Source organism: Oncorhynchus mykiss, unplaced genomic scaffold, assembly GCF_013265735.2.
Source record: "Oncorhynchus mykiss isolate Arlee unplaced genomic scaffold, USDA_OmykA_1.1 un_scaffold_130, whole genome shotgun sequence".
Classification (NCBI taxonomy): domain Eukaryota; kingdom Metazoa; phylum Chordata; class Actinopteri; order Salmoniformes; family Salmonidae; genus Oncorhynchus; species Oncorhynchus mykiss.
The window spans coordinates 608,315-632,500 of NW_023493663.1; the positions used below are offsets into that span (position 1 = coordinate 608,315).

Genomic DNA, 24,186 nt, shown 5'->3' on the forward strand with positions numbered 1-24,186 from the left:
GGAGATGAGAGGAGGGGGAGAGGAGGAGGGAGATGGAGAGGAGATGAGAGGAGGGGGAGATGGAGGACGGAGATGGAGAGGAGAGGAGAGGAGGGGGAGAGGAGGAGGGAGATGTAGAGGAGGAGGAAGAGGAGGAGGGAAATGGTGAGTAGAGGAGAGGAAGAGGGAGATGGAGAGTAGAGGAGAGGAGGGGGACAGGAGGAGGGAGATGGAGAGGAGAGTAGGGGGAGAGGAGGATGGAGATGGTGAGTAGAGGAGAGATGGGGGAGAGGAGGAGGGAGATGGTGAGTAGAGGAGAGGAGGGGGAGAGGAGGAGGGAGATGGTGAGTAGAGGAGAGGAGGGGGAGAGGGGAAGGGAGATGGAGAGGAGAGGAGGGGGAGAGGAGGAGGAGATGAGAGGGGGAGAGGAGGAGGGAGATGGAGAGGAGATGAGAGGAGGGGGAGAGGAGGAGGGAGATGGTGAGTAGAGGAGAGGAGGAGGAGGGAGATGGAGAGTAGATGAGAGGAGGGGGACAGGAGGAGGGATATGGAGAGGAGAGGAGGGGGAGAGGAGGAGGGAGATGGTGAGTAGAGGAGAGATGGGGGAGAGGAGGAGGGAGATGGTGAGTAGAGGAGAGGAGGGGGAGAGGAGGATGGAGATGGTGAGTAGAGGAGAGATGGGGGAGAGGAGGAGGGAGATGGTGAGTAGAGGAGAGGAGGGGGAGAGGAGGAGGGAGATGGTGAGTAGAGGAGAGGAGGGGGAGAGGAGGAGGGAGATGGTGAGTAGAGGAGAGGAGGGGGAGAGGAGGATGGAGAGGAGAGGAGAGGAGGGGGATAGGAGGAGGGAGATGGTGAGTAGAGGAGAGGAGGGGGAGGGAGATGGAGAGTAGATGAGAGGAGGGGGACAGGAGGAGGGATATGGAGAGGAGAGGAGGGGGAGAGGAGGAGGGAGATGGTGAGTAGAGGAGAGGAGGGGGAGAGGAGAGGAGAGGAGGGGGAGAGGAGGAGGGAGGCATCTCTTATATCTTGCTGTGCGCGCGCGTGTGTGTGTGTGTGTGTGTGTGTGTGTGTGTGTGTGTGTGTGTGTAGGAGCTGACGAAGAGAGAGGTGGTTAACGTCACACACCTGGTGATCCCTGCCGAGCTTGGCTCTTTACTGCAGGCTGCATCAGGTTGGTGTGTGTGCATGTTACATGCTGACTCTCTCAGGTCCAGTTCCTCACGTCTCTCTGTCTAGCTCAGGTCCAGTTCCTCACGTCTCTCTGTCTAGCTCTGGTCCAGTTCCTCACGTCTCTCTGTCTAGCTCTGGTCCAGTTCCCCACGTCTCTCTGTCTAGCTCTGGTCCAGTTCCTCACGTCTCTCTGTCTAGCTCTGGTCCAGTTCCCCACGTCTCTCTGTCTAGCTCTGGTCCAGTTCCTCACGTCTCTCTGTCTAGCTCTGGTCCAGCTCCTCACATATCTATGTGTAGCTCTGGTCCAGCTCCTCACGTCTCTCTTTGTGTAGCTCTGGTCCAGCTCCTCACGTCTCTCGTTGTGTCTAGGTGGCAGAGAGCTCCATTCTGAGTGTCTAGCTCTGGTCCAGCTCCTCACGTCTCTCTGTGTGTCTAGGTGGCAGAGAGCTCCATTCTGAGTGTCTAGCTCTGGTCCAGCTCCTCACGTCTCTCTTTGTGTCTAGGTGGCAGAGAGCTCCATTCTGAGTGTCTAGCTCTGGTCCAGCTCCTCACGTCTCTCTGTGTGTCTAGGTGGCAGAGAGCTCCATTCTGAGTGTCTAGCTCTGGTCCAGCTCATCACGTCTCTCTGTGTGTCTAGGTGGCAGAGAGCTCCATTCTGAGTGTCTAGCTCTGGTCCAGCTCATCACGTCTCTCTGTGTGTCTAGGTGGCAGAGAGCTCCATTCTGAGTGTCTAGCTCTGGTCCAGCTCCTCACGTCTCTCTGTGTGTCTAGGTGGCAGAGAGCTCCATTCTGAGTGTCTAGCTCTGGTCCAGGCACCACACATCCAGGAGCAGAACCAGCTGACTCTGCCGCTGGACATCAACGACTACCCCTTCAGCCGCTACGCACAACTCTACTTCAGGGTAACACACCACTCATTCAATTCAATTCTCTCTCCCTGTACACTCTGGTTCATTCAATTCAATTATCTCTCCCTGTACACTCTGTTTCATTCAATTAAATTAAATTATCTCTCCCTGTACACTCTGGTTCATTCAATTCAGTTCTCTCTCCCTGTACACTCTGGTTCATTCAATTCAGTTCTCTCTCCCTGTACACTCTGTTTCATTCAATTAAATTCTCTCTCCCTGTACACTCTGGTTCATTCAATTCAATTATCTCTCCCTGTACACTCTGTTTCATTCAATTAAATTCTCTCTCCCTGTACACTCTGGTTCATTCAATTCAATTATCTCTCCCTGTGCACTCTGTTTCATTCAATTCAATTATCTCTCCCTGTACACTCTGTTTCATTCAATTAAATTAAATTATCTCTCCCTGTACACTCTGTTTCATTCAATTCAATTATCTCTCCCTGTACACTCTGTGTTGTTCAATTCAATTCTCTCTCCCTGTACACTCTTTCAATCAATTAAATTAAATTCTCTCTCCCTGTACACTCTTTCATAAAATTAAATTAAATTCTCCCTCCCTGTACACTCTTTCAATCAATTAAATTACATTCTCTCTCCCTGTACACTCTTTCATAAAATTAAATTTAATTCTCTCTCCCTGTACACTCTTTCATAAAATTAAATTTAATTCTCTCTCCCTGTACACTCTTTCATTAAATTAAATTTAATTCTCTCTCCCTGTACATTCGATTTCAATCAATTCAATTCTCTCTCCCTGTACATTCTTTCATTAAAGTAAATTCAATTCTCTCTCTTTGTACACTCTGTTTCATTCAGTTCAATTTTCTCTATCTGTTCATTCTATTTCATTCAATTCAAATTCCAGGTCAGTCTGTCAATTTAATTCCTCTCAATTCCAATGTTAGGTCAATTCCGAGAATTCAATTCCCAATTCAATATTATCCCCAACATTTCCACAAATTTCAATTAAATTCTCTCAGGCTTTCAGTCATATCAGTGTTCAGACAGCCTAGTTATATTGTAAATATAAAATTCAGACAGCCTAGTTATATTGGAAATACAGAAATACAGACAGCCTAGTTATATTGGAAATACAGACAGCCTAGTTATATTGGAAATATAGAATACAGACAGCCTAGTTATATTGGAAATACAGAAATACAGACAGCCTAGTTATATTGGAAATACAGACAGCCTAGTTATATTGGAAATATAAAATACAGACAGCCTAGTTATATTGGAAATACAGAAATACAGACAGCCTAGTTATATTGGAAATACAGACAGCCTAGTTATATTGGAAATACAGAAATACAGACAGCCTAGTTATATTGGAAATACAGAAATACAGACAGCCTAGTTATATTGGAAATATAGAAATACACACAGCCTAGTTATAGTGGAAATACAGAAATACAGACAGCCTAGTTATAGTGGAAATACAGAAATACAGACAGCCTAGTTATATTGGAAATATAGAAATACACACAGCCTAGTTATAGTGGAAATACAGAAATACAGACAGCCTAGTTATATTGGAAATACAGAAATACAGACAGCCTAGTTATAGTGGAAATACAGAAATACAGACAGCCTAGTTATATTGGAAATACAGAAATACAGACAGCCTAGTTATATTGGAAATATAGAAATACAGACAGCCTAGTTATAGTGGAAATACAGAAATACAGACAGCCTAGTTATATTGGAAATATAGAAATACAGACAGCCTAGTTATAGTGGAAATACAGAAATACAGACAGCCTAGTTATATTGGAAATACAGAAATACAGACAGCCTAGTTATAGTGGAAATACAGAAATACAGACAGCCTAGTTATATTGGAAATACAGAAATACAGACAGCCTAGTTATAGTGGAAATACAGAAATACAGACAGCCTAGTTATATTGGAAATATAGAAATACAGACAGCCTAATTATATTGGAAATACAGAAATACAGACAGCCTAGTTATATTGGAAATACAGAAATACAGACAGCCTAGTTATATTGGGAATACATAAATACAGACAGCCTGGTTATAGTGGAAATTCAGACAGCCTAGTTATATTGGAAATACAGAAATACAGACAGCCTAGTTATAGTGGAAATACAGAAATACAGACAGCCTAGTTATATTGGAAATATAGAAATACAGACAGCCTAATTATATTGGAAATACAGAAATACAGACAGCCTAGTTATATTGGAAATACAGAAATACAGACAGCCTAATTATATTGGAAATACAGACTGCCTAGTTATATTGGAAATATAGAAATACAGACAGCCTAGTTATATTGGAAATACAGACAGCCTAGTTATATTGGAAATATAGAAATACAGACAGCCTAATTATATTGGAAATACAGACAGCCTAGTTATATTGGAAATATAGAAATACAGACAGCCTAGTTATATTGGAAATACAGACAGCCTAGTTATATTGGAAATATAGAAATACAGACAGCCTAGTTATATTGGAAATACAGAAATACAGACAGCCTAGTTATATTGGAAATACAGACAGCCTAGTTATATTGGAAATATAGAAATACAGACAGCCTGGTTATATTGGAAATACAGAAATACAGACAGCCTAGTTATATTGGAAATATAGAAATAGAGACAGCCTAATTATATTGGAAATACAGAAATACAGACAGCCTAGTTATATTGGAAATATAGAAATACAGACAGCCTAGTTATATTGGAAATACATAAATACAGACAGCCTAGTTATATTGGAAATATAGAAGTACAGACAGCCTAGTTATATTGGAAATACAGAAATACAGACAGCCTAGTTATATTGGAAATACAGACAGCCTAGTTATATTGGAAATATAGAAATACAGACAGCCTGGTTATATTGGAAATACAGAAATACAGACAGCCTAGTTATATTGGAAATATAGAAATACAGACAGCCTAATTATATTGGAAATACAGAAATACAGACAGCCTAGTTATATTGGAAATATAGAAATACAGACAGCCTAGTTATATTGGAAATATAGAAATACAGACAGCCTAGTTATAGTGGAAGTACAGAAATACAGACAGCCTAGTTATATTGGAAATATAGAAATACAGACAGCCTAGTTATAGTGGAAATACAGAAATACAGACAGCCTAGTTATATTGGAAATATAGAAATACAGACAGCCTAGTTATATTGGAAATACAGAAATACAGACAGCCTAGTTATATTGGAAATACAGAAATACAGACAGCCTAGTTATATTGGAAATACAGACAGCCTAGTTATATTGGAAATATAGAAATACAGACAGCCTAGTTATATTGGAAATACAGAAATACAGACAGCCTAGTTATATTGGAAATACAGAAATACAGACAGCCTAATTATATTGGAAATATAGAAATACAGACAGCCTAGTTATATTGGAAATATAGAAATACAGACAGCCTAGTTATATTGGAAATACAGAAATACAGACAGCCTAGTTATATTGGAAATATAGAAATACAGACAGCCTAGTTATATTGGAAATACAGAAATACAGACAGCCTAGTTATATTGGAAATATAGAAATACAGACAGCCTAGTTATAGTGGAAATACAGAAATACAGACAGCCTAGTTATATTGGAAATACAGAAATACAGACAGCCTAGTTATAGTGGAAATACAGAAATACAGACAGCCTAGTTATATTGGAAATACAGAAATACAGACAGCCTAGTTATATTGGAAATACAGACAGCCTAGTTATATTGGAAATACATAAATACAGACAGCCTAGTTATATTGGAAATATAGAAGTACAGACAGCCTAGTTATATTGGAAATACAGAAATACAGACAGCCTAGTTATATTGGAAATACAGACAGCCTAGTTATATTGGAAATATAGAAATACAGACAGCCTGGTTATATTGGAAATACAGAAATACAGACAGCCTAGTTATATTGGAAATATAGAAATACAGACAGCCTAATTATATTGGAAATACAGAAATACAGACAGCCTAGTTATATTGGAAATATAGAAATACAGACAGCCTAGTTATATTGGAAATATAGAAATACAGACAGCCTAGTTATAGTGGAAATACAGAAATACAGACAGCCTAGATATAGTGGAAATACAGACAGCCTAGTTATATTGGAAATATAGAAATACAGACAGCCTAGTTATAGTGGAAATACAGAAATACAGACAGCCTAGTTATAGTGGAAATACAGAAATACAGACAGCCTAGTTATATTGGAAATACAGACAGCCTAGTTATATTGGAAATATAGAAATACAGACAGCCTAGTTATATTGGAAATATAGAAATACAGACAGCCTAGTTATATTGGAAATTCAGACAGCCTAGTTATATTGGAAATATAGAAATACAGACAGCCTAGTTATATTGGAAATATAGAAATACAGACAGCCTAGTTATATTGGAAATACAGAAATACAGACAGCCTAGTTATATTGGAAATATAGAAATACAGACAGTCTAGTTATATTGGAAATACAGAAATACAGACAGCCTAGTTATATTGGAAATATAGAAATACAGACAGTCTAGTTATATTGGAAATACAGAAATACAGACAGCCTAGTTATATTGGAAATATAGAAATACAGACAGCCTAATTATATTGGAAATATAGAAATACAGACAGTCTAGTTATATTGGAAATATAGAAATACAGACAGCCTAGTTATAGTGGAAATACAGAAATACAGACAGCCTAGTTATATTGGAAATACAGACAGCCTAGTTATATTGGAAATATAGAAATACAGACAGCCTAGTTATATTGGAAATATAGAAATACAGACAGCCTAGTTATATTGGAAATATAGAAATACAGACAGCCTAGTTATATTGGAAATACAGAAATACAGACAGCCTAGTTATAGTGGAAATACAGAAATACAGACAGCCTAGTTATATTGGAAATACAGACAGCCTAGTTATATTGGAAATATAGAAATACAGACAGCCTAGTTATATTGGAAATACAGAAATACAGACAGCCTAGTTATATTGGAAATACAGACAGCCTAGTTATATTGGAAATATAGAAATACAGACAGCCTAGTTATAGTGGAAATACAGAAATACAGACAGCCTAGTTATATTGGAAATACAGAAATACAGACAGCCTAGTTATAGTGGAAATACAGAAATACAGTTGAACTGATTGAAAATTAATCCTGCAGGGCGGCAGGGTAGCCTAGTGGTTAGAGTGGAGGGGCGGCAGGGTAGCCTAGTGGTTAGAGTGGAGGGGCGGCAGGGTAGCCTAGTGGTTAGAGTGGAGGGGCGGCAGGGTAGCCTAGTGGTTAGAGTGGAGGGGTGGCAGGGTAGCCTAGTGGTTAGAGTGGAGGGGCGGCAGGGTAGCCTAGTGGTTAGAGGAGGCAGGGTAGCCTAGTGGTTAGAGTGGAGGGGCGGCAGGGTAGCCTAGTGGTTAGAGTGGAGGGGCGGCAGGGTAGCCTAGTGGTTAGAGTGGAGGGGCGGCAGGGTAGCCTAGTGGTTAGAGTGGAGGGGCGGCAGGGTAGCCTAGTGGTTAGAGGAGGCAGGGTAGCCTAGTGGTTAGAGTGGAGGGGCGGCAGGGTAGCCTAGTGGTTAGAGTGGAGGGGCGGCAGGGTAGCCTAGTGGTTAGAGTGGAGGGGCGGCAGGGTAGCCTAGTGGTTAGAGTGGAGGGGCGGCAGGGTAGCCTAGTGGTTAGAGTGGAGGGGCGGCAGGGTAGCCTAGTGGTTAGAGTGGAGGGGTGGCAGGGTAGCCTAGTGGTTAGAGTGGAGGGGCGGCAGGGTAGCCTAGTGGTTAGAGGAGGCAGGGTAGCCTAGTGGTTAGAGTGGAGGGGCGGCAGGGTAGCCTAGTGGTTAGAGTGGAGGGGCGGCAGGGTAGCCTAGTGGTTAGAGTGGAGGGGCGGCAGGGTAGCCTAGTGGTTAGAGTGGAGGGGCGGCAGGGTAGCCTAGTGGTTAGAGGAGGCAGGGTAGCCTAGTGGTTAGAGTGGAGGGGCGGCAGGGTAGCCTAGTGGTTAGAGTGGAGGGGCGGCAGGGTAGCCTAGTGGTTAGAGTGGAGGGGCGGCAGGGTAGCCTAGTGGTTAGAGTGGAGGGGCGGCAGGGTAGCCTAGTGGTTAGAGTGGAGGGGCGGCAGGGTAGCCTAGTGGTTAGAGGAGGCAGGGTAGCCTAGTGGTTAGAGTGGAGGGGCGGCAGGGTAGCCTAGTGGTTAGAGTGGAGGGGCGGCAGGGTAGCCTAGTGGTTAGAGTGGAGGGGCGGCAGGGTAGCCTAGTGGTTAGAGTGGAGGGGCGGCAGGGTAGCCTAGTGGTTAGAGAGTTGGACTAGGAACCGGAAGGTTGCAAGTTCAAACCCCCGAGCTGACAAGGTACTAATCTCGTTCTGCCCCTGTACAAGGCAGTTAACCCACTGGCCGTCATTGAAAATAATAATTTGTTCTTAACTGACTTGCCTAGTTAAATAAAGGTAAAATATATATTTTTTAAATGGACATACATTAAAAATGTATGGCAAGTCAGTTAAGAACAAATTCTTACATTCCATTACCTGGGAAATGTTAAAATACGAAATTCTAATTCAATTCCAAAGATAAAAAATTTTACAATTTAAAATTAAATTGCAATTCAGAAAGTCCAAACAGTCTAATTCTAATTCAATTCCGAAACTTGAAGATGGTTGAAATTCTAAATGAATTCCTCATAAATTCTCCTCTTCGTGAGTGAATTCAAGAATTGAATTGGAATTTCAAATGAGACTGGAATTGACACCAACCCTGACATACACATGTCTCATCTCCAGGGTCTGACCCCTGACCCCTGACCCTCTCTCTGTTAGGAGCCTATGTTTGGGATGCTAATGGTTCCCTTGGAGAGGACCCTGACGTACACATGTCTAATCTCCAGGGTCTGACCCCTGACCCCTGACCCTCTCTCTGTTAGGAGCCTATGTTTGGGATGCTAACGGTTCCCTTGGAGAGGACCCTGACGTACACAGATGAGGACCTCCGACAGGAAGCTCTGGAGCTGTTTATTATGGTGAGTCCTGTTCATTACGGTGACTCCTGTTCCTCATGGTGAGTCCTGTTCATTATGGGGAGTCCTGTTCATTATGGTGAGTCTGTTCATTATGGTGAGTCCTGTTCATTATGGTGAGTCCTGTTCATTATGGTGAGTCTGTTCATTATGGTGAGTCCTGTTCCTCATGGTGAGTCCTGTTCATCATGGGGAGTCCTGTTCATTATGGTGAGTCTGTTCATTATGGTGAGTCCTGTTCATTATGGTGAGTCCTGTTCATTATGGTGAGTCCTGTTCATTATGGTGAGTCCTGTTCATTATGGTGACTCCTGTTCATTACGGTGACTCCTGTTCCTCATGGTGAGTCCTGTTCATTATGGTGAGTCCTGTTCATTATGGTGAGTCCTGTTCATTATGGTGAGTCCTGTTCATTATGGTGACTCCTGTTCCTCATGGTGAGTCCTGTTCATTATGGGGAGTCCTGTTCATTATGGTGAGTCTGTTCATTATGGTGAGTCCTGTTCATTATGGTGAGTCCTGTTCATTATGGTGAGTCCTGTTCATTATGGTGAGTCTGTTCATTATGGTGAGTCCTGTTCATTATGGTGAGTCCTGTTCATTATGGTGAGTCTGTTCATTATGGTGAGTCCTGTTCATTACGGTGACTCCTGTTCCTCATGGTGAGTCCTGTTCATTATGGGGAGTCCTGTTCATTATGGTGAGTCCTGTTCATTATGGTGAGTCCTGTTCATTATGGTGAGTCCTGTTCATTATGGTGAGTCTGATCATTATGGTGAGTCCTGTTCATTATGGTGAGTCCTGTTCATTATGGTGAGTCCTGTTCATTATGGTGAGTCTGTTCATTATGGTGAGTCCTGTTCATTATGGTGAGTCCTGGTCATTATGGTGAGTCCTGTTCATTATGGTGACTCCTGTTCATTATGGTGACTCCTGTTCATTACGGTGACTCCTGTTCATTACGGTGACTCCTGTTCCTTATGGTGAGTCCTGTTCATTATGGTGAGTCCTGTTCCTTATGGAGAGTCCTGTTCATTATGGTGAGTCCTGTTCGTTATGGTGAGTCCTGTTCGTTACGGTGAGTCCTGTTCATTACGGTGACTCCTGTTCATTATGGTGAGTCCTGTTCATTATGGTGAGTCCTGTTCATTATGGTGAGTCCTGTTCATTATGGTGAGTCCTGTTCATTATAGTGAGTCCTGTCCTCCACACAAACAGTAGATAACCTCCACACGAACAGTAGATAACCTACCCACATACCTCCACACAAACAGTAGATAACCTACCCACATACCTCCACACAAACAGTAGATAACCTACCCACATACCTCCACACAAACAGTAGATAACCTACCCACATACCTCCACACAAACAGTAGATAACCTACCCACATACCTCCACACAAACAGTAGATAACCTACACACATACCTCCACACAAACAGTAGATAACCTACCCACATACCTCCACACAAACAGTAGATAAACTACCCACATACCTCCACACAAACAGTAGATAACCTACCCACATACCTCCACACAAACAGTAGATAACCTACCCACATACCTCCACACAAACAGTAGATAACCTACCCACATACCTCCACACAAACAGCAGATAACCTACACACATACCTCCACACAAACAGTAGATAACCTACACACATACCTCCACACAAACAGTAGATAACCTACACACATACCTCCACACAAACAGTATATAACCTCCACACAAACAGTAGATAACCTCCACACAAACAGTAGATAACCTACCCACATACCTACACACGAACAGTAGATAACCTACCCACATACCTCCACACAAACAGTAGATAACCTACCCACATACCTACACACGAACAGTAGATAACCTCCACACATACCTCCACACAAACAGTAGATAACCTACCCACATACCTCCACACAAACAGTAGATAACCTACCCACATACCTCCACACAAACAGTAGATAACCTCCACACAAACAGTAGATAACCTCCACACATACCTCCACACAAACAGTAGATAACCTACCCACATACCTCCACACAAACAGTAGATAACCTACCCACATACCTCCACACAAACAGTAGATAACCTCCACACGAACAGTAGATAACCTACACACATACCTCCACACAAACAGTATATAACCTCCACACGAACAGTAGATAACCTACACACATACCTCCACACAAACAGTAGATAACCTACCCACATACCTCCACACAAACAGTAGATAACCCACCCACATACCTCCACACAAACAGTAGATAACCTACCCACATACCTACACACAAACAGTAGATAACCTACCCACATACCTCCACACAAACAGTATATAACCTCCACACAAACAGTAGATAACCTACACACGAACAGTAGATAACCTACCCACATACCTACACACAAACAGTAGATAACCTACACACATACCTCCACACAAACAGTATATAACCTCCACACAAACAGTAGATAACCTCCACACAAACAGTAGATAACCTCCACACAAACAGTAGATAACCTACACACATACCTCCACACAAACAGTAGATAACCTACCCACATACCTCCACACAAACAGTAGATAACCTACCCACATACCTCCACACAAACAGTAGATAACCTCCACACATACAGTAGATAACCTACCCACATACCTCCACACAAACAGTAGATAACCTCCACACAAACAGTAGATAACCTACCCACATACCTCCACACAAACAGTAGATAACCTACCCACATACCTCCACACAAACAGTAGATAACCTACCCACATACCTCCACACAAACAGTAGATAACCTACCCACATACCTCCACACAAACAGTAGATAACCTACCCACATACCTCCACACAAACAGTAGATAACCTACCCACATACCTCCACACAAACAGTAGATAACCTACCCACATACCTCCACACAAACAGTAGATAACCTACCCACATACCTCCACACAAACAGTAGATAACCTACCCACATACCTCCACACAAACAGTAGATAACCTACCCACATACCTCCACACAAACAGTAGATAACCTACCCACATACCTCCACACAAACAGTAGATAACCTACCCACATACCTCCACACGAACAGTATATAACCTACCCACATACCTCCACACAAACAGTAGATAACCTACCCACATACCTCCACACAAACAGTAGATAACCTACCCACATACCTCCACACAAACAGTAGATAACCTACCCACATACCTCCACACAAACAGTAGATAACCTACCCACATACCTCCACACAAACAGTAGATAACCTACCCACATACCTCCACACAAACAGTAGATAACCTCCACACAAACAGTAGATAACCTACACATGAACAGTAGATAACCTACCCACATACCTCCACACAAACAGTAGATAACCTACCCACATACCTCCACACAAACAGTAGATAACCTACCCACATACCTCCACACAAACAGTAGATAACCTCCACATGAACAGTAGATAACCTACCCACATACCTCCACACAAACAGTAGATAACCTACCCACATACCTCCACACAAACAGTAGATAACCTACACATGAACAGTAGATAACCTACCCACATACCTCCACACAAACAGTAGATAACCTACCCACATACCTCCACACAAACAGTAGATAACCTACCCACATACCTCCACACAAACAGTAGATAACCTACCCACATACCTCCACACAAACAGTAGATAACCTACCCACATACCTCCACACAAACAGTAGATAACCTACCCACATACCTCCACACAAACAGTATATAACCTACCCACATACCTCCACACAAACAGTAGATAACCTACCCACATACCTCCACACAAACAGTAGATAACCTCCACACAAACAGTAGATAACCTACCCACATACCTCCACATGAACAGTAGATAACCTACCCACATACCTCCACATGAACATTAGATAACCTCCACACATACCTCCACACAAACAGTAGATAACCTACCCACATACCTCCACACAAACAGTAGATAACCTACCCACATACCTCCACACAAACAGTAGATAACCTACCCACATACCTCCACACAAACAGTAGATAACCTACCCACATACCTCCACACAAACAGTAGATAACCTACCCACATACCTCCACACAAACAGTAGATAACCTACACACATACCTCCACACAAACAGTATATAACCTCCACACAAACAGTAGATAACCTACCCACATACCTACACACGAACAGTAGATAACCTACCCACATACCTCCACACAAACAGTAGATAACCTACCCACATACCTCCACACAAACAGTAGATAACCTACACATGAACAGTAGATAACCTACCCACATACCTCCACACAAACAGTAGATAACCTACCCACATACCTCCACACAAACAGTAGATAACCTACCCACATACCTCCACACAAACAGTAGATAACCTACACACATACAGTAGATAACCTCCACACATACCTCCACACAAACAGTAGATAACCTACCCACATACCTCCACACAAACAGTAGATAACCTACCCACATACCTCCACACAAACAGTAGATAACCTACCCACATACCTCCACACAAACAGTAGATAACCTACCCACATACCTCCACACAAACAGTAGATAACCTACCCACATACCTCCACACATACAGTAGATAACCTACCCACATACCTCCACACAAACAGTAGATAACCTACCCACATACCTCCACACAAACAGTAGATAACCTACCCACATACCTCCACACAAACAGTAGATAACCTACCCACATACCTCCACACAAACAGTAGATAACCTACCCACATACCTCCACATGAACAGTAGATAACCTACACATGAACAGTAGATAACCTACCCACATACCTCCACACAAACAGTAGATAACCTCCACACAAACAGTAGATAACCTACCCACATACCTCCACACAAACAGTAGATAACCTACCCACATACCTCCACACAAACAGTAGATAACCTACCCACATACCTCCACACAAACAGTAGATAACCTACACACATACCTCCACACAAACAGTAGATAACCTACCCACATACCTCCACACAAACAGTAGATAACCTACACATGAACAGTAGATAACCTACACATGAACAGTAGATAACCTACACATGAACAGTAGATAACCTACACACAAACAGTAGATAACCTACCCACATACCTCCACACAAACAGTAGATAACCTACACATGAACAGTAGATAACCTACACATGAACAGTAGATAACCTCCACACAAACAGTAGATAACCTACACATGAACAGTAGATAACCTACACATGAACAGTAGATAACCTCCACATGAACAGTAGATAACCTCCACACAAACAGTAGATAACCTACACACATACCTCCACACAAACAGTAGATAACCTACACATGAACAGTAGATAACCTACACATGAACAGTAGATAACCTCCACACAAACAGTAGATAACCTCCACACAAACAGTAGATAACCTCCACACAAACAGTAGATAACCTACCCACATACCTCCACACAAACAGTAGATAACCTACCCACATACCTCAACACAAACAGTAGATAACCTACCCACATACCTCCACACAAACAGTAGATAACCTACCCACATACCTCCACACAAACAGTAGATAACCTACCCACATACCTCCACACAAACAGTAGATAACCTACCCACATACCTCCACACAAACAGTAGATAACCTACCCACATACCTCCACACAAACAGTAGATAACCTACACACATACCTCCACACAAACAGTATATAACCTACCCACATACCTCCACACAAACAGTAGATAACCTACCCACATACCTCCACACAAACAGTAGATAACCTACCCACATACCTCCACACAAACAGTAGATAACCTCCACACATACCTCCACACAAACAGTATATAACCTACCCACATACCTCCACACAAACAGTAGATAACCTACCCACATACCTCCACACAAACAGTAGATAACCTACCCACATACCTCCACACAAACAGTAGATAACCTACCCACATACCTCCACACAAACAGTAGATAACCTACCCACATACCTACTCACAAACAGTAGATAACCTACCCACATACCTCCACACAAACAGTAGATAACCTACCCACATACCTCCACACAAACAGTAGATAACCTACCCACATACCTCCACACAAACAGTAGATAACCTACACACATACCTCCACACAAACAGTAGATAACCTACCCACATACCTCCACACAAACAGTAGATAACCTACCCACATACCTCCACACAAACAGTAGATAACCTACCCACATACCTCCACACAAACAGTAGATAACCTACCCACATACCTCCACACAAACAGTAGATAACCTACCCACATACCTCCACACAAACAGTAGATAACCTCCACACATACCTCCACACAAACAGTAGATAACCTACCCACATACCTCCACACAAACAGTAGATAACCTACCCACATACCTCCACACAAACAGTAGATAACCTCCACACAAACAGTAGATAACCTCCACACAAACAGTAGATAACCTACCCACATACCTCCACACAAACAGTAGATAACCTACCCACATACCTCCACACAAACAGTAGATAACCTACCCACATACCTCCACACAAACAGTAGATAACCTACCCACATACCTCCACACAAACAGTAGATAACCTCCACACAAACAGTAGATAACCTACCCACATACCTCCACACAAACAGTAGATAACCTACACACAAACAGTAGATAACCTCCACACAAACAGTAGATAACCTACCCACATACCTCCACACAAACAGTAGATAACCTACCCACATACCTCCACACAAACAGTAGATAACCTACCCACATACCTCCACACAAACAGTAGATAACCTCCACACATACCTCCACACAAACAGTAGATAACCTCCACACAAACAGTAGATAACCTACCCACATACCTCCACACAAACAGTAGATAACCTACCCACATACCTCCACACAAACAGTAGATAACCTACCCACATACCTCCACACAAACAGTAGATAACCTACACACATACCTCCACACAAACAGTAGATAACCTACACACGAACAGTAGATAACCTCCACACAAACAGTAGATAACCTACCCACATACCTCCACACAAACAGTAGATAACCTACCCACATACCTCCACACAAACAGTAGATAACCTCCACACAAACAGTAGATAACCTACCCACATACCTCCACACAAACAGTAGATAACCTACCCACATACCTCCACACAAACAGTAGATAACCTACCCACATACCTCCACACAAACAGTAGATAACCTCCACACGAACAGTAGATAACCTCCACACAAACAGTAGATAACCTCCACACGAACAGTAGATAACCTACCCACATACCTCCACACAAACAGTAGATAACCTCCACACGAACAGTAGATAACCTCCACACAAACAGTAGATAACCTCCACACAAACAGTAGATAACCTCCACACAAACAGTAGATAACCTACCCACATACCTCCACACAAACAGTAGATAACCTACCCACATACCTCCACACAAACAGTAGATAACCTCCACACAAACAGTAGATAACCTCCACACAAACAGTAGATAACCTACACACATACCTCCACACAAACAGTAGATAACCTACCCACATACCTCCACACAAACAGTAGATAACCTACCCACATACCTCCACACAAACAGTAGATAACCTCCACACAAACAGTAGATAACCTACCCACATACCTCCACACAAACAGTAGATAACCTACCCACATACCTCCACACAAACAGTAGATAACCTCCACACAAACAGTAGATAACCTACCCACATACCTCCACACAAACAGTAGATAACCTACCCACATACCTCCACACAAACAGTAGATAACCTACCCACATACCTCCACACAAACAGTAGATAACCTACACACATACCTCCACACAAACAGTAGATAACCTACCCACATACCTCCACACAAACAGTAGATAACCTACCCACATACCTCCACACAAACAGTAGATAACCTACCCACATACCTCCACACAAACAGTAGATAACCTCCACACAAACAGTAGATAACCTCCACACGAACAGTAGATAACCTCCACACAAACAGTAGATAACCTCCACACAAACAGTAGATAACCTACCCACATACCTCCACACAAACAGTAGATAACCTACCCACATACCTCCACACAAACAGTAGATAACCTACCCACATACCTCCACACAAACAGTAGATAACCTCCACACAAACAGTAGATAACCTACCCACATACCTCCACACAAACAGTAGATAACCTACCCACATACCTCCACACAAACAGTAGATAACCTACACACATACCTCCACACAAACAGTAGATAACCTACCCACATACCTCCACACAAACAGTAGATAACCTCCACACAAACAGTAGATAATCTACACACATACCTCCACACAAACAGTAGATAACCTACCCACATACCTCCACACAAACAGTAGATAACCTACACACATACCTCCACACAAACAGTAGATAACCTACCCACATACCTCCACACGAACAGTAGATAACCTACACACATACAGTAGATAACCTCCACACAAACAGTAGATAACCTCCACATGAACAGTAGATAACCTACACATGAACAGTAGATAACCTCCACACAAACAGTAGATAACCTCCACACAAACAGTAGATAACCTCCACACAAACAGTAGATAACCTCCACATGAACAGTAGATAACCTACACACAAACAGTAGATAACCTACACATGAACAGTAGATAACCTACCCACAAACAGTAGATAACCTCCACACGAACAGTAGATAACCTCCACATGAACAGTAGATAACCTACCCACATACCTCCACACAAACAGTAGATAACCTACACATGAACAGTAGATAACCTACCCACATACCTCCACACAAACAGTAGATAACCTCCACACGAACAGTAGATAACCTACCCACATACCTCCACACAAACAGTAGATAACCTACCCACATACCTCCACACAAACAGTAGATAACCTCCACACAAACAGTAGATAACCTCCCCATGAACAGTAGATAACCTACCCACATACCTCCACACAAACAGTAGATAACCTCCACATGAACAGTAGATAACCTACACATGAACAGTAGATAACCTACACATGAACAGTAGATAACCTACACATGAACAGTAGATAACCTACACATGAACAGTAGATAACCTACACATGAACAGTAGATAACCTCCACATGAACAGTAGATAACCTACACACAAACCGTAGATAACCTCCACACAAACAGTAGATAACCTCCCCATGAACAGTAGATAACCTACACATGAACAGTAGATAACCTACACATGAACAGTAGATAACCTACCCATGAACAGTAGATAACCTACACATGAACAGTAGATAACCTACACATGAACAGTAGATAACCTCCCCATGAACAGTAGATAACCTACCCATGAACAGTAGATAACCTACACATGAACAGTAGATAACCTACACATGAACAGTAGATAACCTACACATGAACAGTAGATAACCTCCACATGAACAGTAGATAACCTCCACATGAACAGTAGATAACCTACACATGAACAGTAGATAACCTACACATGAACAGTAGATAACCTACCCACATACCTTTCACACGAACAGTAGGTGGGACTAAACTTCTGTCATGGTTCTCACCACTGTTTATCACTACCAAGCTGGCGTTTCCATTCCCCTGAGATTAGAGGAACCTTGACGGGACTCCCTGTCCTGCCGTAAGGTTCTCAGAGTTCTAGCCAGGTCAGGTCATACACAGTTTAATTGTTCTCGGTATCTTCTTAGCCACACACACATTTCTCCTTGTCTCGACCAAACCTTATTAGACTGAAGTTTATCATTATAATTCATTATACATGTTACAGTATCGAATGATTACTAATAGTTACGTTTGTCTTATTATTCATTATATATGTTACATAATGTCATAATTACGTTTCAGGGTGGAATTCTTTAGTCACTACCTTTAAGCATATAAATTCCCTTATCATAGGGTCATGTATATCTCTGTGTTCTAGGCGTTTAAGTGTTAGGGTTCCGTCTATCTCTGTGTTCTAGGTGTTTAAGTGTTAGGGTTCTATTTAGCTCTGTGTTCTAGGTGTTTAGGTGTTAGGGTTCTGTCTAGCTCTGTGTTCTAGTTGTTTAAGTGTTAGGGTTCTGTCTATCTATGTGTTCTAGGTGTTTAAGAGTTAGAGTTCTGTCTATCTGTGTGCTAGGTGTTTAAGTTTAGGATTCTGTGTTCTAGGAGTTTAAGTGTCAGGGTTCAGTCTATCTCTGTGTTCTAGGTGTTTAAGTGTTAGGGTTCTGTCTATTTCTTTGTTCTAGGTGTTTAAGTGTTAGGGTTCTGTCTATTTCAGTATTCTAGGTGTTTAAGTGTTAGGGTTCTATCTAGCTCTGTGTTGTAGGTGTCTAAGTGTTAGGGTTCCATCTAGCTCTGTGTTCTAGGTGTTTAAGTGTTATGGTTCTGTCTAGCTCTGTGTTCTAGTTGTTTAAGTGTTAGGGTTCTGTCTATTTCCGTGTTCTAGGTGTTAGGATTCTGCGTTCTAGGTGTTTAAGTGTTAGGGTTCTGTCTATCACTGTGTTCTAGGTGTTTAAGTGTTAGGGTTCTGTCTATCTATGTGTTCTAGGTGTTTAAGTGTTAGGGTTCTGTCTGTGTCGTATCTGTGTTCTAAGTATTAAGGGATGTGGTTCTATGTTGTAGATCCTGAGGTTCATGGGCGACCCCCACCTGAATGGGGCTCAGGAGAACCTGTTTGGGAACTACATCATCCAGAGAGGACTGGCCAATCAGGGCCTGCGAGACGAGATCCTGGCTCAGCTGGCCAACCAGGTGTGGCGGAACCCTAACCATGACAACGCGGAGAGAGGCTGGCTGCTGCTGCTGGGGTGTGTCTGCTGCTTCCTCCCCTCCTCCAGGCTGCACACACACCTACTGAAGTAAGAACACACACACACACCTACTGAAGTAAGAACACACACACACACACACCTACTGAAGTAAGAACACACACACACCTACTGAAGTAAGAACACACACACACACACCTACTGAAGTAAGAACACACACACACCTACTGAAGTAAGAACACACACACACACACCTACTGAAGTAAGAACACACACACACCTACTGAAGTAAGAACACACACACACACACCTACTGAAGTAAGAACACACACACACCTACTGAAGTAAGAACACACACACACACCTACTGAAGTAAGAACACACACACACACCTACTGAAGTAAGAACACACATACACACACCTACTGAAGTAAGAACACACACACACCTACTGAAGTAAGAACACACACACACACACCTACTGAAGTAAGAACACACACACACACCTACTGAAGTAAGAACACACACACACACCTACTGAAGTAAGAACACACACACATACACACCTACTGAAGTAAGAACACACACACACACACCTACTGAAGTAAGAACACACACACACACCTACTGAAGTAAGAACACACACACACACACCTACTGAAGTAAGAACACACACACACACACCTACTGAAGTAAGAACACACACACACACACCTACTGAAGTAAGAACACACACACACACACCTACTGAAGTAAGAACACACACACACACCTACTGAAGTAAGAACACACACACACACACACCTACTGAAGTAAGAACACACACACACACCTACTGAAGTAAGAACACACACACACACCTACTGAAGTAAGAACACACACACACCTACTGAAGTAAGAACACACACACACACCTACTGAAGTAAGAACACACACACACACCTACTGAAGTAAGAACACACACACACACCTACTGAAGTAAGAACACACACACACACACCTACTGAGGTAAGAACACACACACACCTACTGAAGTAAGAACACACACACACACACCTACTGAAGTAAGAACACACACACACACACCTACTGAAGTAAGAACACACACACACACACCTACTGAAGTAAGAACACACACACACACACCTACTGAAGTAAGAACACACACACACACACCTACTGAAGTAAGAACACACACACACACACCTACTGAAGTAAGAACACACACACACACACCTACTGAAGTAAGAACACATACACACACACCTACTGAAGTAAGAACACACACACACACACCTACTGAAGTAAGAACACACACACACCTACTGAAGTAAGAACACACACACACACACCTACTGAAGTAAGAACACACACACACCTACTGAAGTAAGAACACACACACACACACACCTACTGAAGTAAGAACACACACACACACCTACTGAAGTAAGAACACACACACACACACCTACTGAAGTAAGAACACACACACACACCTACTGAAGTAAGAACACACACACACACCTACTGAAGTAAGAACACACACACCTACTGAAGTAAGAACACACACACACCTACTGAAGTAAGAACACACACACACACCTACTGAAGTAAGAACACACACACACACCTACTGAAGTAAGAACACACACACACACACCTACTGAAGTAAGAACACACACACACCTACTGAAGTAAGAACACACACACACACACCTACTGAAGTAAGAACACACACACACACACCTACTGAAGTAAGAACACACACACACACACCTACTGAAGTAAGAACACACACACACACCTACTGAAGTAAGAACACACACACACCTACTGAGGTAAGAACACACACACACACCTACTGAAGTAAGAACACACACACACACACCTACTGAAGTAAGAACACACACACCTACTGAAGTAAGAACACACACACACCTACTGAAGTAAGAACACATACACACACACCTACTGAAGTAAGAACACACACACCTACTGAAGTAAGAACACACACACACACCTACTGAAGTAAGAACACACACACACACCTACTGAAGTAAGAACACACACACACACACCTACTGAAGTAAGAACACACACACACCTACTGAAGTAAGAACACACACACACCTACTGAAGTAAGAACACACACACACCTACTGAAGTAAGAACACACACACACACCTACTGAAGTAAGAACACACACACACCTACTGAAGTAAGAACACACACACACACCTACTGAAGTAAGAACACACACACACACACCTACTGAAGTAAGAACACACACACACACCTACTGAAGTAAGAACACACACACACACCTACTGAAGTAAGAACACACACACACCTACTGAAGTAAGAACACACACACACACCTACTGAAGTAAGAACACACACACACACCTACTGAAGTAAGAACACACACACACACCTACTGAAGTAAGAACACACACACACACACCTACTGAGGTAAGAACACACACACACCTACTGAAGTAAGAACACACACACACACACCTACTGAAGTAAGAACACACACACACACACCTACTGAAGTAAGAACACACACACACACACCTACTGAAGTAAGAACACACACACACACACCTACTGAAGTAAGAACACACACACACACACCTACTGAAGTAAGAACACACACACACACACCTACTGAAGTAAGAACACACACACACACACCTACTGAAGTAAGAACACATACACACACACCTACTGAAGTAAGAACACACACACACACACCTACTGAAGTAAGAACACACACACACCTACTGAAGTAAGAACACACACACACACACCTACTGAAGTAAGAACACACACACACCTACTGAAGTAAGAACACACACACACACCTACTGAAGTAAGAACACACACACACACACCTACTGAAGTAAGAACACACACACACACCTACTGAAGTAAGAACACACACACACACCTACTGAAGTAAGAACACACACACCTACTGAAGTAAGAACACACACACACCTACTGAAGTAAGAACACACACACACACCTACTGAAGTAAGAACACACACACACACCTACTGAAGTAAGAACACACACACACACACCTACTGAAGTAAGAACACACACACACCTACTGAAGTAAGAACACACACACACACACCTACTGAAGTAAGAACACACACACACACACCTACTGAAGTAAGAACACACACACACACACCTACTGAAGTAAGAACACACACACACACCTACTGAAGTAAGAACACACACACACCTACTGAGGTAAGAACACACACACACACCTACTGAAGTAAGAACACACACACACACACCTACTGAAGTAAGAACACACACACCTACTGAAGTAAGAACACACACACACACACCTACTGAAGTAAGAACACATACACACACACCTACTGAAGTAAGAACACACACACACACCTACTGAAGTAAGAACACACACACACACCTACTGAAGTAAGAACACACACACACACACCTACTGAAGTAAGAACACACACACACCTACTGAAGTAAGAACACACACACACCTACTGAAGTAAGAACACACACACACCTACTGAAGTAAGAACACACACACACACCTACTGAAGTAAGAACACACACACACCTACTGAAGTAAGAACACACACACACACCTACTGAAGTAAGAACACACACACACACACCTACTGAAGTAAGAACACACACACACCTACTGAAGTAAGAACACACACACACACACCTACTGAAGTAAGAACACACACACACCTACTGAAGTAAGAACACACACACACACCTACTGAAGTAAGAACACACACACACACACCTACTGAAGTAAGAACACACACACACACACCTACTGAAGTAAGAACACACACACACACACCTACTGAAGTAAGAACACACACACACCTACTGAAGTAAGAACACACACACACACACCTACTGAAGTAAGAACACACACACACACACACCTACTGAAGTAAGAACACACACACCTACTGAAGTAAGAACACACACACACACCTACTGAAGTAAGAACACACACACACACACCTACTGAAGTAAGAACACACACACACACACCTACTGAAGTAAGAACACACACACACACACCTACTGAAGTAAGAACACACACACACCTACTGAAGTAAGAACACACACACACACACCTACTGAAGTAAGAACACACACACACACCTACTGAAGTAAGAACACACACACACACA

At 42.6% G+C, this 24,186-nt stretch overlaps 1 protein-coding gene across 1 annotated transcript in view; it reads left to right on the forward strand.

Annotated features, from left to right (window-relative positions):
* LOC110518409 (unconventional myosin-XV-like) overlaps window positions 1-24,186 on the forward strand; it is a 100,241-nt gene that overhangs the window by 65,726 nt on the left and 10,329 nt on the right. The window contains exons 26-29 of the mRNA XM_036972238.1: window positions 1,069-1,150; window positions 1,921-2,051; window positions 8,995-9,090; window positions 19,818-20,053. Coding sequence (XP_036828133.1) covers window positions 1,069-1,150; window positions 1,921-2,051; window positions 8,995-9,090; window positions 19,818-20,053 — 545 coding nt within the window. The remainder of the gene's footprint in view (window positions 1-1,068; window positions 1,151-1,920; window positions 2,052-8,994; window positions 9,091-19,817; window positions 20,054-24,186) is intronic.